The sequence below is a fragment of the Cordyceps fumosorosea genome (assembly GCF_001636725.1).
Source record: "Cordyceps fumosorosea ARSEF 2679 chromosome Unknown scaffold_39, whole genome shotgun sequence".
NCBI lineage: Eukaryota > Fungi > Ascomycota > Sordariomycetes > Hypocreales > Cordycipitaceae > Cordyceps > Cordyceps fumosorosea.
In genome coordinates, this window is record NW_017387339.1 from 70,194 (window position 1) to 82,701 (window position 12,508).

Sequence of the window (12,508 nt, forward strand, 5' to 3'; positions counted from 1 at the left end):
AGGATATTTTCTACACATGCGCTAATCTTGGTGCTCAGTTAAACCGCCACAGTCACTACAGCAGCAACAGCAGCAGCAGCGGACGGTAAGTTGGGTTCTAATACCGTTTTTGTTTATGAGCTTATCGACTTCTCAGATGACTCGTCTCGCCCTTGCCGCCGCCACCATCCTGCCCGACGCCGCCGCTCTGCCCAGCAAGTCCAGATTGCCCGCCGCCGCCGCCGGCCGCCGCCAGCCGCCGCACCATGGTGGGATGTCTGGCACACCTTGTCGCTGTCGGGGGGCGTCGTCGGCGCCGGGTTGACGGCGTTTTTTAGTTTTTTAGTTTTTTAGAGGCGATTTTGATCTTTCTTCACTGACTCAAAACTCGCAAATTGTCTTGCCTTTATAGATCAGTGCAAGGGGCGCTTGCCCAACAATCCCAAGTGCATAACTAGTCGATTTCGGAAGTTGTATAGTCACTGCGTTAGTACTATCACCAGTATCATTGCCATCATCAGTATCATCGTCCTCATCAGTATCATCGTCATCATCAGTATCATCGCCATTATCGGTATCATAGCGTAGCCCCTATCAGCTGCCTCAAGCGGTGGTGCCTCACACACGATTGTCGCGACTATGCAAACCTCAAGATCGACTATGCAAATATAAACTAAACGACCAACGACTAGCCCAGCCTTTAAGCGACGGGCATAGCAGCCCGCGCCAAGAATGCCACTGCCATGTTCCAGGCTGTGACGGTGTAGACCGTCGGCCACGGCGTGATTTTCAGCTTCTGCTGGATTGTAGTTGGTGTGCTGCTCGCGTGGGATGCGCAGCGCGACGGGGACGAGTCGGCCGACGAGGTGTGCTTAATGGTGAGCGCGCGCTGTACCTGGACCACCATGATAATAATAATGCTATATATGGATGTGTTTCCTTTGAAACCGGTGGGGTCGCAATGCGCAACTCGTAGTTCATCATCGAGTCAGTGAAGCAACCATACGATCCACGAACCATCCACGTAGGGCGCAACAGAACGCCTCGCAGACTGCATGACATGGCCTGAAAATCAGTAGTTGGAGGGATTCTAGGAATATATGAGACGATCCATAATGTCGAATACGGTGGACGATTCTTCTACCACGAACCTTCTCCCGAGTCTTCTAGCGACAGTAACACCTTCAGGCCTGCAGGCGAACCGAGGATCTTGGCAGTCAGGTCGACAAGCACGGTACCAGCATGACCTCTGTCTTCAATCCATTAAGAAGCACGACTCTCAGTATAAATGCTCTATAACTATGCATTGACACAGCCACGGGCTTTACGTCTTGCGTGGAGACTGACGACGATGAGCCACCAAAATGGCCGGTGCTTGCGCCTCAATGTTTTTGGAACTGACAGCGACGATCAAACAGAAGTGTGCTGATCATGAATGTCATCAAGAGCCTTCTTTAGGGGGGCGCGTTCCCCGCCGGCGGGGTTCGCCTCGCATGGTACTATTCAAACATCGCGGCTTAATGTTTCAATAGCAAGAACTTGGAAATATGTTGATCAATAAACATGTTCGAGTTAGATCAGCTCATGTACTTTTACAGAGACAGCTGAGAATACTCAGATTTACGCGTGTTATGTCTATATAAAGGCCCTCGAGGGCTGCCTGCTTCTGACTCGGTCCTCAGCAGGCCACAGCCATATATTCCTGCATCAGTTGCAGCTTTTACTTGAACAAAAACAGACGCAAAAATACCCACCAGAACCAAGATGAAGCTCATTGGCATCATTGCTTTACAGCCGGCCGCAGTCATGGCCGCAGCAGTCGGCGGTGGTTGGCCCAGTCTCGAAGACAGAGCAGAGCCAAGCATCTTCCAGAGTCTTGCAAAGCTTGGCCCCCTCAACAGCACCGGATGCGTGGTTAACGAAGACGGGGCCTCCAACTTTGCCCGCGCCGAGACGGAGGGAAGCTGCACCAGCCAGCAGCAGCAGGTCGACCAAGGCCTCGCGCTTTGCGTCAAGCGAGCAAGGGCCGCCAAGAAGGCCGTCAAGGACGGTTCGCCGCTCTTCGAGCAATACTTCAAGACGAATGACTCCGGCACCCTCGACGAGGTGGCGGAAGCCTTTGGAAATATCGCCATTGGCTGCGACAAGAACGGCAACAAGCCGATCCGCGTCGTCTGCAGCCCGGCCAAGCGATGCACCCTCCCTCAGACCGGCAATGCGGAGCTAGCGGCGATCGCAACGACCCAAGGGACCGGCGAGAGCTCGATCGAGCTCTGCCGCGGCGCCTTCACCATGGGTGGCGGTGGGCGTGGTCGCCAGCGCCGTCAGGCACAGGGTGGCCGGAGGTGCGCGGACAACCTGATCGACATCGGCGACTTGTTCGTGCACGAGATGTCCCATTCGACAGGGCGGACGGGAGATGTCGTCTACGGCAAGCAGGGTGCCCTCGGCCTTACAACAAACAAGGCTTTGAACAATGCCGACAGTTTTGCGCTGTTTGCTCAGGACGTCTCTGGGGCATGCGCCGCCGAGCCCGGAAGCGGGACGCAGCCGCCAGACAACGGAAATGACGGAAACCAGCGGCCTCCTGACAACGGAGATGGGGGTAATCAGCGGCCTCCTGACAATGGAATTGATCTCAATCAGCCGCCTCCTAACCATGGAAGTGACCCCAATCAGCCGCCTCTTGACGATGGGAACGAGGGGCCTATCAGCGGTGGAAATGACACGCCTCCGAAAGACTCCCCAGGCTTTGACAACGGCGGCGACAAGGAGCCTGGTGATGGGAGCCAGCCACCAAACATCGGAGATGGAGTCAATGAGGAGCCTCCCAACGATGAGATTGGCGAGAATCCCAACGATCAGATTGGTGGGAATCCCAACGATCAGATTGGCGGGGATCTCAACGATGAGGTCCCCGCAGATCTTATCAATGAGATTATCGGGAATATCGACGATCAGAATTTTGGCGGTGATCAGACTGGCGGTGATCAATTCGGGGGTGATCAGTCTGGCGGTGATCAATTCGGCGGTGATCAATTTGGCGGTGATCAGTTTGCCGGTGATCAATTCGGCGGTGATCAATTTGGCGGTGATCAGTCTGGCGGTGATCAATTTGGAGGTGATCAGTTTGGTGGCGAGCAGCTCGGCAGTGATCAATTCAGCGGTGAACAGTTTCGAGGTGATCAATTTGGTGGTGATCAGTTTGGTGGTGATCAGTTTGGTGGCGATCAGTCTGGTGGCGATCAGTCTGGTGGTGATTTTGGCGGTGGTGCCAACAATCAGTTTGGCGGAAACGAGTTGTTTGGCGGCGACGGATTTTCTGGTGGTGGTGAGTCTTTTGGAGGCGATAGAGTTTTTGGTGGTAACGGGATATAACCCAAGTTTACACACAAGTTCCACATACAATACATCAATGATATTGAATGAGCATAAGGAATCCTATGAAGAGGCGTGATGGTCTGTTGACACTGTCTCGCTTCACACTGTCTCGCTTTGACACTGGTTCGCTTTGTAGCAAAACTGTCGACAGTATTAACCTAGCTAACTATCTTGAGGTATTTCATTACCTAAGTTTGCTAATTTAGTACGTAGTAGTGCTTCGCATGTCGTCCTCATTCTTGTTATATACTCATCGTTAATCGCGTTAGCTGTCGCGGCCGACTTTGCACCTTCAAACGTCGCGCAATGCTCAGCCATATCGGCCAAGGTCGCAAATTCACTCCTCCAACAGCGAAGTGTCAACACATCCAGCTGGGAGCCAGACATCAGTTCCGGAAACACCCCAATACGGAAGAACTCGACGGTCTCTGGGACCTTATCCTCGTACGGCTCGAGGCCGCGCGTCATGTTGTAGAGGATCGAGCCGAACCCAAACTGCTCGGTCTCGGCCCCATAAAGGTGGTGATTAGGAGAGGACCATGGCGGCGGAAGCCCGGGATCCAGGTCTCCGATCTTGGCGCAGCTGTCAAAGTCGACCAGCTTCATATGATCCTCGCTGTCGAGGAGGAGGTTTGACGGGCGTAGGTCCCCCTGGACCAGCCCAATAGACTCCAGCCAGGCGAGCGCGCTGGACAGCTCCGCAGCCCACTGCTCAATCTTAGCCGTCGGCTCCAGGCGTAAGACTTCGAAGCACTTAAGAGTCTTGGGGTCTTGGCGCCGGTTAGCTCGCAGGCGAGAGTCGAGGCTGTCGGGCATCAGTTGCATAAAGTGCGCGTAGGGGAGCCGCAGAAAGCTTCGGATGAAGTGTGGGGGCGGTGGTGGGTTGCTCTGCTCAATCAGCGCGTAGGTTTCGTTCTCGCGGCGGAAATCGTCGTCACGGCCTGCGCGAAGGAATTTGAGAGCGATACCAGGCGCGACTTCGAAAACCCATCCGGTGGCGCCGCTGGAGATGAACTCGCATTTGTTGAACAACGATCGGGGAAGGTCTTGACCCAGCCTACCTGGCATGGTGGTGATTATGGGGCGACCGAGTTAGGAGCCCTTGTACCACTGTAACGGGTATCGGAGGGGCGCTAGCGGGAATTCGTTGGGGATGGAAGCTGGGATTCAATGGCCGAATAGCGTCGAGAAGTATGTTCAAGTTTTGGGAGTTCAATAATAGGACCCGACTTGTTACGGAGAAAATAGTTGCGCCTGACTTTGGACAGGATCTGGACAAGACATTCGGCATGTTCAAACCCAACGCAAGCGGTCTACCGTGGCAGAACGTGCAGGCAGCCTACCATCGAATCCGCAAGATCAAAACCGCCAAGTTTCATCGAATCAATCATGCAAGTCCTTATCCAGCATATCCCTTGCAGATATCTTCCGACATGTCCACCTCCAACATCTCAGAAGAAGAAAATGGCATAGACACAACATTCGAGCGAGAATAGTATCAGCGTGGCCCGGCGTTCATGTATCCACGTCAGCGACCGAGGGAATGTCAGACTGGATATCGAGGACTTCACATACCTCCGCTTGGCAAACAACGCCTCATGAACGAGGCTGAGTCACTGCAGTTTATCCGCCAACATACTGATATTCCTGTCCGAACTGTATACTGCCACTTTCTCGATGATGATGCATATTGTCTTTTAATTGAGAGTTTGTGGATGGCACTAGCATGGCAGATCTGTCGGACGAGCAGAAGCATATTGTGGGCGATAAGCTTAAGGGCCATACGGATACGGCTAAACTCAAGAATTTGCGATCGTCCCGGCTCGGCGGCCCCTCGGGGATTGTAGCCCCCTTTTCGAGTTCTGAAGCTTGCAGAGTCTGACAGATGGGATCTGCAGCCTTCTACTCGCGACGACTACGCTTTTTGTCACAACGAATATCGCAGCCTAACGTCATCGTCGACCCGGAGTCTCTTAAAATCAAAGCGATTATCGATTGGGATTATGCTGGATTTTTTCTGCCATCAGTTGCCCTCAATGGGGAGACGGACGACCCTAGCACTCTGCTCCAATTCCTCCGCCCCCAGGCCAGCAATCCAGCCCCTCAGTGATCGGCGGCGCAAAGATAACCTTATTTAATGGCTCTACAGAATCCTCCCAAAAACGAAACCCGCCATAAATAACGCTCAACACCCAGGCTTTTTTCCTTTCTATAAATGGAATTATCACTTCTCGTCGTCACTTTAACGCATACTACCCTCCTCGTCATCGACAACAAGACCCAAAACACACGGTAACTGTGCCTGTGTCCCCTTAAAATTTATGATTAGCCGCCGCACCCAATTACGCCCACTCAGCCGCAGCGCCCTGCTCTTCCCCTCACATACCTCTACTTGTACTTGTGGTGTGACGCCCTAGCGTAACGGTCTCAAAGCGTCGCTCCAGGGGAAACATGCGACGCAGAGCTCCCTTCCAACCCGTCGCCGCGTGCCGATCGGCGCGCTTGATGTCATGATACGACGGCGGCAGACGCTCCTTCTTCTCGTACGGCGGCGGTTCCTCGTGCTCGCTCCAGGCGGTGTTGCAGGGTTGCTGCTGCTGATTGGCGGTCCCAGTGCTCATCTCAGAGGACCCTGCGCTTGTCCCGCTGGCAAGGGACCGACTGCGACAAGGGGTTGTGTGTGTGCTGAACTAACTGGCTTGTAAAAGTCTCACGCTCGTCCCATGTATATCTCTGCCCGGTTGACTGCCGAATTCTGAGATTTGAGTACTCTTCTTGTCTCTTCCAAGTTCTCTGTGAGAAAGAAAGTGAGCAGTAAAGGGGCGCCCGGGCTTATATGGCCTGACTCGCTTGGCGTCTGAAAAGCAAACTTGTTATCTAACGAATATGTTAGGAGTAGTAAGTGGCTGTCATTCAGCTCAGCTCACCATTCGCCGAGGCGGTCTATCAGTAAGACTCATGATCATGCCAAGCCAACCGTAATTGGCCTCAATGCTTATTTAACGTCATCTTGGCTTTTAACATCTACATTCGCCGACACTAATTTTGCGTCTACAACTAACCAACAGCTGGCTCTACGACACTACCGCTTGCACATGCGGCGGAAGGCAAAACGTCTCGGCCAACCCACCCCAGTAAAACGCATTCAGCCGCGCCATCGCCAGTCGCAGGATCGGAAATGCCCTGCTCTGATGCCGAAGCGTCTGCCGCCAGCTCTCCAGCATCCATTTCGCTCGCGGTGTGTTTTCAGCCGTCGGTGCCTGCACAAGCAGCACGGTGAGAAAGTTGGACACCACAGCGAACCCTATCCGAGACCCTGATTCGAAACACAATCAGTATTTTCTGCAGTTGCAAAAATATGATCAAGACTTGTACTCACAGGAATACCAGAACTCGTCAAAGTGACGCGACGTCAGCCTCGCCGTGAACGCCGCCACCGTCCCGCCATACGCCTGCGCCGCCTGGTGCAGCTCCTTGATGGTCGCGCTGCTGCTGCCGCTCGCGTCCCCGTGCGCGTGCGCCGCGCCCTGGTCCTCTTCCAGGTGCAGCTCCATCTCCGGCAGGTCGGACAGGTCCCAGCTGAGCTCCTCGAAGAAGAAGCCACCCACGTCCGGCGGCGGTGGCGGAGGCGGCAGCTCCTCGACGTCGATGATGCGCGGCGGCGGCGACGACCGCACCGTCGGCCGCAGCAGCGCCCGCCACACGTACGTGACCACGGTTAGGTAGGCAAAGTACGCTGTCGTCGGGTACGCGCCGCCGCTGCCGGTGTCGTCGTGAAAAGGCTCCGGGGCGGCGGCGGCGGCGCTGATGGAGGACCGCCAGTCGTTGAGCTGGTCAAAGAGAGGCTTCGCAGTGGAAATGCTGAGCGCGAGGTCCTCGGCGAGCCTCTGGCAGGCTTGCAGCGAACTATTTACCCTAGTTAGTCGCCCTTTCAGCTCAGCATTTTCATCTCCAGGTAGGAATGGCCAGCTTACTATAGCTTTTCTTGCACATCAGCGACGATGACGGCCAGCCGCGCCATGTCACGAAATGGGCCAAACGTTCGTCCCGTCGTCGCCGCCGCCTCGTCAAAGTACGAGGACGCTGCCGCCGGGACCTCAAAGTCCCCATCACAAAGCTCGCCCACGTCCCACTCATCCGCGCGGATGTACGGCGGCCGGCCCATCAGCAGGCTCTGCCACTTGTCCTCGATGTACAGCGCCCACCACAACCGCCTGCGCAGCCGCTTATCCGCGTGCGGGATGCCGAACATGCGGCACTCGACCTGCAGGCCGAGGTTGTGCGCCATGCCGACGGTGCTCCCGACAAAGGACCACAGAAACGCCGAGCTGGACTGGTCATCGCCGCCACCGCCGGACGCGCCGTGCAGGAAGAGCAGCGCGGCTTGCACAGTGGACAGCGACGGCCGGTGCATGGCTGCCTGGACGAGCGCGTGCACGAGCGTCCAGAGCTGCTGCACGAGCGGCGCGGGCTGCTCAAATGCGCTGACAACGGCGAGGAGCTCGTCGTTGAGGGCGAACGGCAGAGCGAGGCCGTACATGGCGGCAAGCACAGCCGTAGGGATGGTGTCCAGCGCGGTCACGGCGACGGGGGTGGACGCAGCATCAGCGCTGCTGGCGGTGGTGTGCGCGGCGTCCAAGTATGCATTGGGGACGACAGGTAGGATCGGGTATACGTGCTTTCGAAACCTGTCCATGTTAGTTAGCACATGTGAAGAGAAACGGGGAGGGGTTTGACTTGCAGTCTTATCAGCCGAACGCCATAGGTAGGCGGCACCAGCTGGTTCAGCTGCAGCCGCGCACCATCCCCCGCGGCCACGGTCGTGTACGGCGGCGGCAGTAGCGGGTGCTCCAGGCACTTGTCGTCGCTGACGATGAAGTGGATCGGGATCTTGTCCGCTGTTGGCACGCCACCCGCGTTTCGGACGTGCATCCTGTCGCGCACCGGGCGCAGCCCCAGCCGGTCGAAGCGGCAGTGCCGCAGCAGCCACGGATCCGACTCGGACGACGCGCCCAGCAGCGCGATGCTGCGGCCCTCGATGCCGTCCATGGTCTGGCTCAGCTGCGTCGTCGGCGCGCCGCGGAACGACGATGAGGAGGAGGATGGCGTGTTGTGGTGGAGCGCCGCGCTGCTGCTCGGGGCCTCCGTGTCGCAGGTCGGCGGCGGCATGGTCACGTTGTGGTAGTCTAGGGGCTCGGAGACTGCGGTTACGACTTCGTGGGCCGTAGAGCTGGACAGGGCGGAGGCGTCAATATCGGAAGTCTCCGCCTCGGCGACGGAGATGGCTGTGTCGTTCGGGTCAAAAGCGGCAGAGATGGCCGGCATGGCCGACGTCCGTCGGCGCGGCCGGCCAACATATGTACAGGGGATTCTGCTGCGGGAGCAGCGCTGGCACGTCGGCCGGTCGTTGCCGTCGCCGGTGTTGTTGGTGTTGTCAGTCTGGCACTTGAGTTTGCGCTCGCGACAGTGGTCGCACGGCTTCTGGCGCTTCTGGCATCGATATTGCCGAGTCGCTGTGGCTACCGCTGCAGGTGAGGACATCCCTACTAGATAGTTATCTGGTTTTCTCCTTCCTGTCCCCCAGCAGCCCCCTCGAATTGGCCGAATTTCTTTCTCCTTGCTCCGGATGCTATTAGACACAAGCGAAGGTTACTCTTCGTGGTCAGCGAAAGCGAGCTTTTCGGCCACACAACGCGCTTCCTTTGCACAGATGAGCGCGTCTAACGTTACAAAAAGACTCGGAAATCATTAAACTGACAATCGGCAAAAAGATGCGAGTATGTGAATTAAAGAAAGGGGGGATCTGAGAAAATTGTGACACTGTTTTGTATTCGGCGAATTTATGCGTGGGGGTGGAGAAGACGGCCAAATGATTCATCTTCCTCCACACGGCGACAACAGCAAACATAGACAGTGCCAATTGGCCGACTTTCCATCCATCACATCGCATGTTGAGAATTATTGAAAGTCTATATTCTAATCCAAATGATACTTTCTTTACTATAGACTCCCTATACAATGGTTGCCCGCATACAAAGTAGACCCTCTCTCTCTTCCCGGTTCCAATCTATTCATCCTGCTGGCCAGCTGCTTGCACAGGGAGCTTCGACGCTCTATCTTTCGCAATATCACACATTGCCTGCATCATTCAAGGTTAGCTCTTCGTACCAAGATTTATCTTGTCAGGTTAAAAGGAGGAAGTAGTACATGGAGTGCTGCGTCCACCTCCTTCTCAAAATCGCCTCTGTCTATTCGGGCCTTCATGTCCTCCATGATTTCCGGTCTACCACGTCCATTGACAAAGACGACATAGCGCAGGCCGGGAAACTTGTCTTCATATTCGCGGTTGAGTCTTGCCAAGGCCTCACTGTCGCCACCAAGTTTAGCCTGTTCTGCGGCTGATTGGGCAGACTCGACCTTTTTCGCCCCGAGGCGAGGGTGGGAGCCCAAAATCCGGAGCAAATGTTGATTGGGACTGTCTGCTGTGGATTTGGCGGCCATTGAGGCTAAAGTCTCGCGACACCGATCGATGAACTCATTGTAGGAGGAATACCGGCGAGATGCGGCGACGGGAATCAAGTAGCTGTGGATTTCAGGACTTGGCTCGAACAATAGGTCTAACGCCGCCGACTTGCGACTGTCAGGAAGGATTCCTAGATAGTGGATATTTGGTAAAGCTGGCGAACCCATTTTGGCCTTTTTTCTTGGTGAAGTGAGAATGCCTGCTGCTGCGGTTGTATCGTGAAGATATGCTGACTGGTACAGGGTGGCTCCGTGGTTTTGTCGGCGGTTTCCGATGGTGGAGTCCGGCGTAGGGAGGAACGGACACGGTATCCCGGCCTGGAAAAAAGCCCAGTATGTTGATACAATTGGCATTTGGCGACAGAGAGGAAAGACCTGACTGGATTACAGTTTGAGAGTGCTCTTTGCATTCAAGATCGCTAAGATGAAGACTCGACAATGCCAGCTACTTGTAGTGTGATTTCGCTGCGAGTGGTTCGAGAGAAGCAGCACGAATGCACTTCTCTGCATACGATTCAATATATGGATTCAGCGCTGGATCCATTGGAGTTAATTAACAGCTGTGAGAACGCAATTATGCGCCGAATCTCCTCTGGCGAAGCGTTGCATCTTGACTTGGCGATGCAGCCACTGGTACCCACAAATACAGAGGACGCACTAGACTCTGGTTGGTCAGGGCGAGCTCTAGGCAGAAAATCTCACTGGGATAATTCAAGGTCGCGACAACGCAACTTGGCGAGGCATTGCCCTTTCTTTAAGCATCACCATTGAAAGCCACTCGAGCTTTCGCTATCCGTCGCAATGCTCTGCGGAAGTAAGTGCAGCTTTTTCATTAAAACCTACATTTCGTATCCTTGCTAATCGCTTCCACAGTCTCTGGAGAAGCTCCTCAAGAGCCAGTCGCGTCCAAAAAGTCCGGTCCGTCGCATTGCAATCCAACTGCCCCTACTTGCATCTTATTGGCTAACCTTCGCGCAGGCGTCGTCTACGAGAAGCGACTTATCGAGCAATACATTAACGAGCACGGCACCGAGCCCAGCACTGGCGAGGCTCTCACAGCCGAGGACCTCCTGCCTATCAACTCCTCCCGCATCGCGCGTCCACGCCCGCCTACGCTGACTTCGATACCCGCGCTACTCGCTACCTTCCAAAACGAGTGGGATAGTCTCGCATTAGAAACATATAATCTGCGTGAGCAGCTTGCTCGCACAAGAGAGGAGCTCGCCACCTCTCTGTACCAGCACGATGCCGCCGTTCGCGTCATTGCCCGGTTGACCAAAGAGAGGGATGAGGCGAGACATGCCCTGAGCAGGATTACTGTTTCTGGTGGTGGCGCCAACGCCGCCGCCGACGAAATGGCGGTTGATACCGAAGGCTTACCAGAGGCACTGGCGGCTCGTGTAGACGAAGTCCACCAAGAGTAAGTCGGACTACAGGACTACTCGAACCGGTACAAAGCTAACAGTAGCGCTAGACTTTCCAAGGGCCGCAAAAAGCGTCCTGTACCCGAGGGCTGGGTCAAACCCAGCGAAGTTGCCGCTTTCGAGATCACAGCTACGAACGCGCTGCCAATTGCGCAGACGAGCTGCTTGGATACCGAGGGCGCCTACGCTGCTGTGGCAGGCCTGGAGGGCAAAGCGGCCATCTATGCTGTTGCGGCTGACTCTCTGGAGCGCGAGATAACTGTTGGCGAGCCTGCGACCAGCACGCTGTGGACAGGCTCCAAGTTGATCTTTGGCACCGGCAATGGCGGCGTGAAGGTCTTTGAAGGCGGCAACCAGGTCGCCGCTGCTTCGGAGCATTCCGGCCCAACGACTGGTCTCAGCGTCCATCCCAGCGGCGATATTATTGCCTCAGTCGGCACTGATAAGAGTCTCGTTCTATACGATTTAGCCAGCCTAAAGCGTGTGAGCCGAACCTTTGTTGATGCCTGTAAGTTTACACCCCGCAAGCTTGCCCCTCGATAAATGTACGCTAACATAATGTCGTAGCGCTCACAACTGTGGCCTTCCACCCTGATGGCCACCTTGTCGCTGCCGGCACCGTCACTGGCGATGTGAGATTATATATGTCCAAAACGCTGGAGCAGGCGGCCGTCTTCAAGCTGGGTGCCCCCATCCAGGCCCTCACATTCTCCGAAAATGGCTTCTGGCTAGCAGCTACCGCCAAGGGCCAGAACTCGGTCACGGTGTTCGATCTTCGCAAGGAGGGCGACGCCGCCACGGCCAAGGTTCTCGAGACGGGCGCGGTCCAGTCGCTCGCTTGGGACTACACCGGCCAGTACCTGGCCACGGCAGGTCCCTCGGGCCTGACCATCCAGCAGTATGCCAAGGGTAGCAAGAAGTGGGCAGAGCCATTCCGCAATGCCACGGGTGCAGTCGCTGTGCGATGGGGCGAGTCGGGCAAGACTCTGGTAGCTGTCAACGGCGAGGGAGTTGTCAGTGTCGTAGGTGTCAAGGCATAAGCGAAATGAGGGGGTTTGAGGCGATTTTGTCTGCATCAGATGCGGTCAACAGACGCATGTAATGTTTTCTAGCCCAAAAGCGGCAGGTCAAAAGGAGTGGTACAGAAGTGAATTACTGGATATTTTAGCTGTTTACGCATGTACTGTATTGAATCAGTAGCT

At 55.5% G+C, this 12,508-nt stretch overlaps 5 protein-coding genes across 5 annotated transcripts; 2 read left to right on the forward strand and 3 right to left on the reverse strand.

The window, feature by feature from the left end:
• Nucleotides 1-1,743: 1,743 nt before the first annotated feature.
• On the forward strand, nt 1,744-3,357 carry ISF_08985 (Metallopeptidase, catalytic domain protein; the record flags this gene model as incomplete). Its single annotated transcript, XM_018852588.1, has 1 exon — nt 1,744-3,357. One exon carries the CDS (start codon nt 1,744-1,746, stop codon nt 3,355-3,357), a length of 1,614 nt encoding a protein of 537 aa, XP_018700216.1.
• Nucleotides 3,358-3,562: 205 nt separating this feature from the next.
• Nucleotides 3,563-4,428, reverse strand: ISF_08986 (protein kinase domain-containing protein; the record flags this gene model as incomplete). Its single annotated transcript, XM_018852589.1, has 2 exons — nt 3,563-3,609; nt 3,771-4,428. The coding sequence occupies 2 exons, from the start codon at nt 4,426-4,428 to the stop codon at nt 3,563-3,565; spliced, it is 705 nt and encodes a 234-aa protein (XP_018700217.1).
• A 1,310-nt stretch (nt 4,429-5,738) lies between these two features.
• On the reverse strand, nt 5,739-8,901 carry ISF_08987 (fungal specific transcription factor; the record flags this gene model as incomplete). The annotated part of the gene is made up of 5 exons (XM_018852590.1): nt 5,739-5,992; nt 6,491-6,676; nt 6,740-7,266; nt 7,335-8,546; nt 8,597-8,901. The coding sequence occupies 5 exons, from the start codon at nt 8,899-8,901 to the stop codon at nt 5,739-5,741; spliced, it is 2,484 nt and encodes an 827-aa protein (XP_018700218.1).
• Nucleotides 8,902-9,534: 633 nt separating this feature from the next.
• ISF_08988 (Oxo-4-hydroxy-4-carboxy-5-ureidoimidazoline decarboxylase) lies at nt 9,535-10,050 on the reverse strand (the record flags this gene model as incomplete). The annotated part of the gene is made up of 1 exon (XM_018852591.1): nt 9,535-10,050. One exon carries the CDS (start codon nt 10,048-10,050, stop codon nt 9,535-9,537), a length of 516 nt encoding a protein of 171 aa, XP_018700219.1.
• A 633-nt stretch (nt 10,051-10,683) lies between these two features.
• ISF_08989 (cell cycle control protein) lies at nt 10,684-12,346 on the forward strand (the record flags this gene model as incomplete). The annotated part of the gene is made up of 5 exons (XM_018852592.1): nt 10,684-10,696; nt 10,756-10,800; nt 10,861-11,302; nt 11,357-11,814; nt 11,874-12,346. 5 exons carry the CDS (start codon nt 10,684-10,686, stop codon nt 12,344-12,346), a joined length of 1,431 nt encoding a protein of 476 aa, XP_018700220.1.
• Nucleotides 12,347-12,508: the final 162 nt, after the last annotated feature.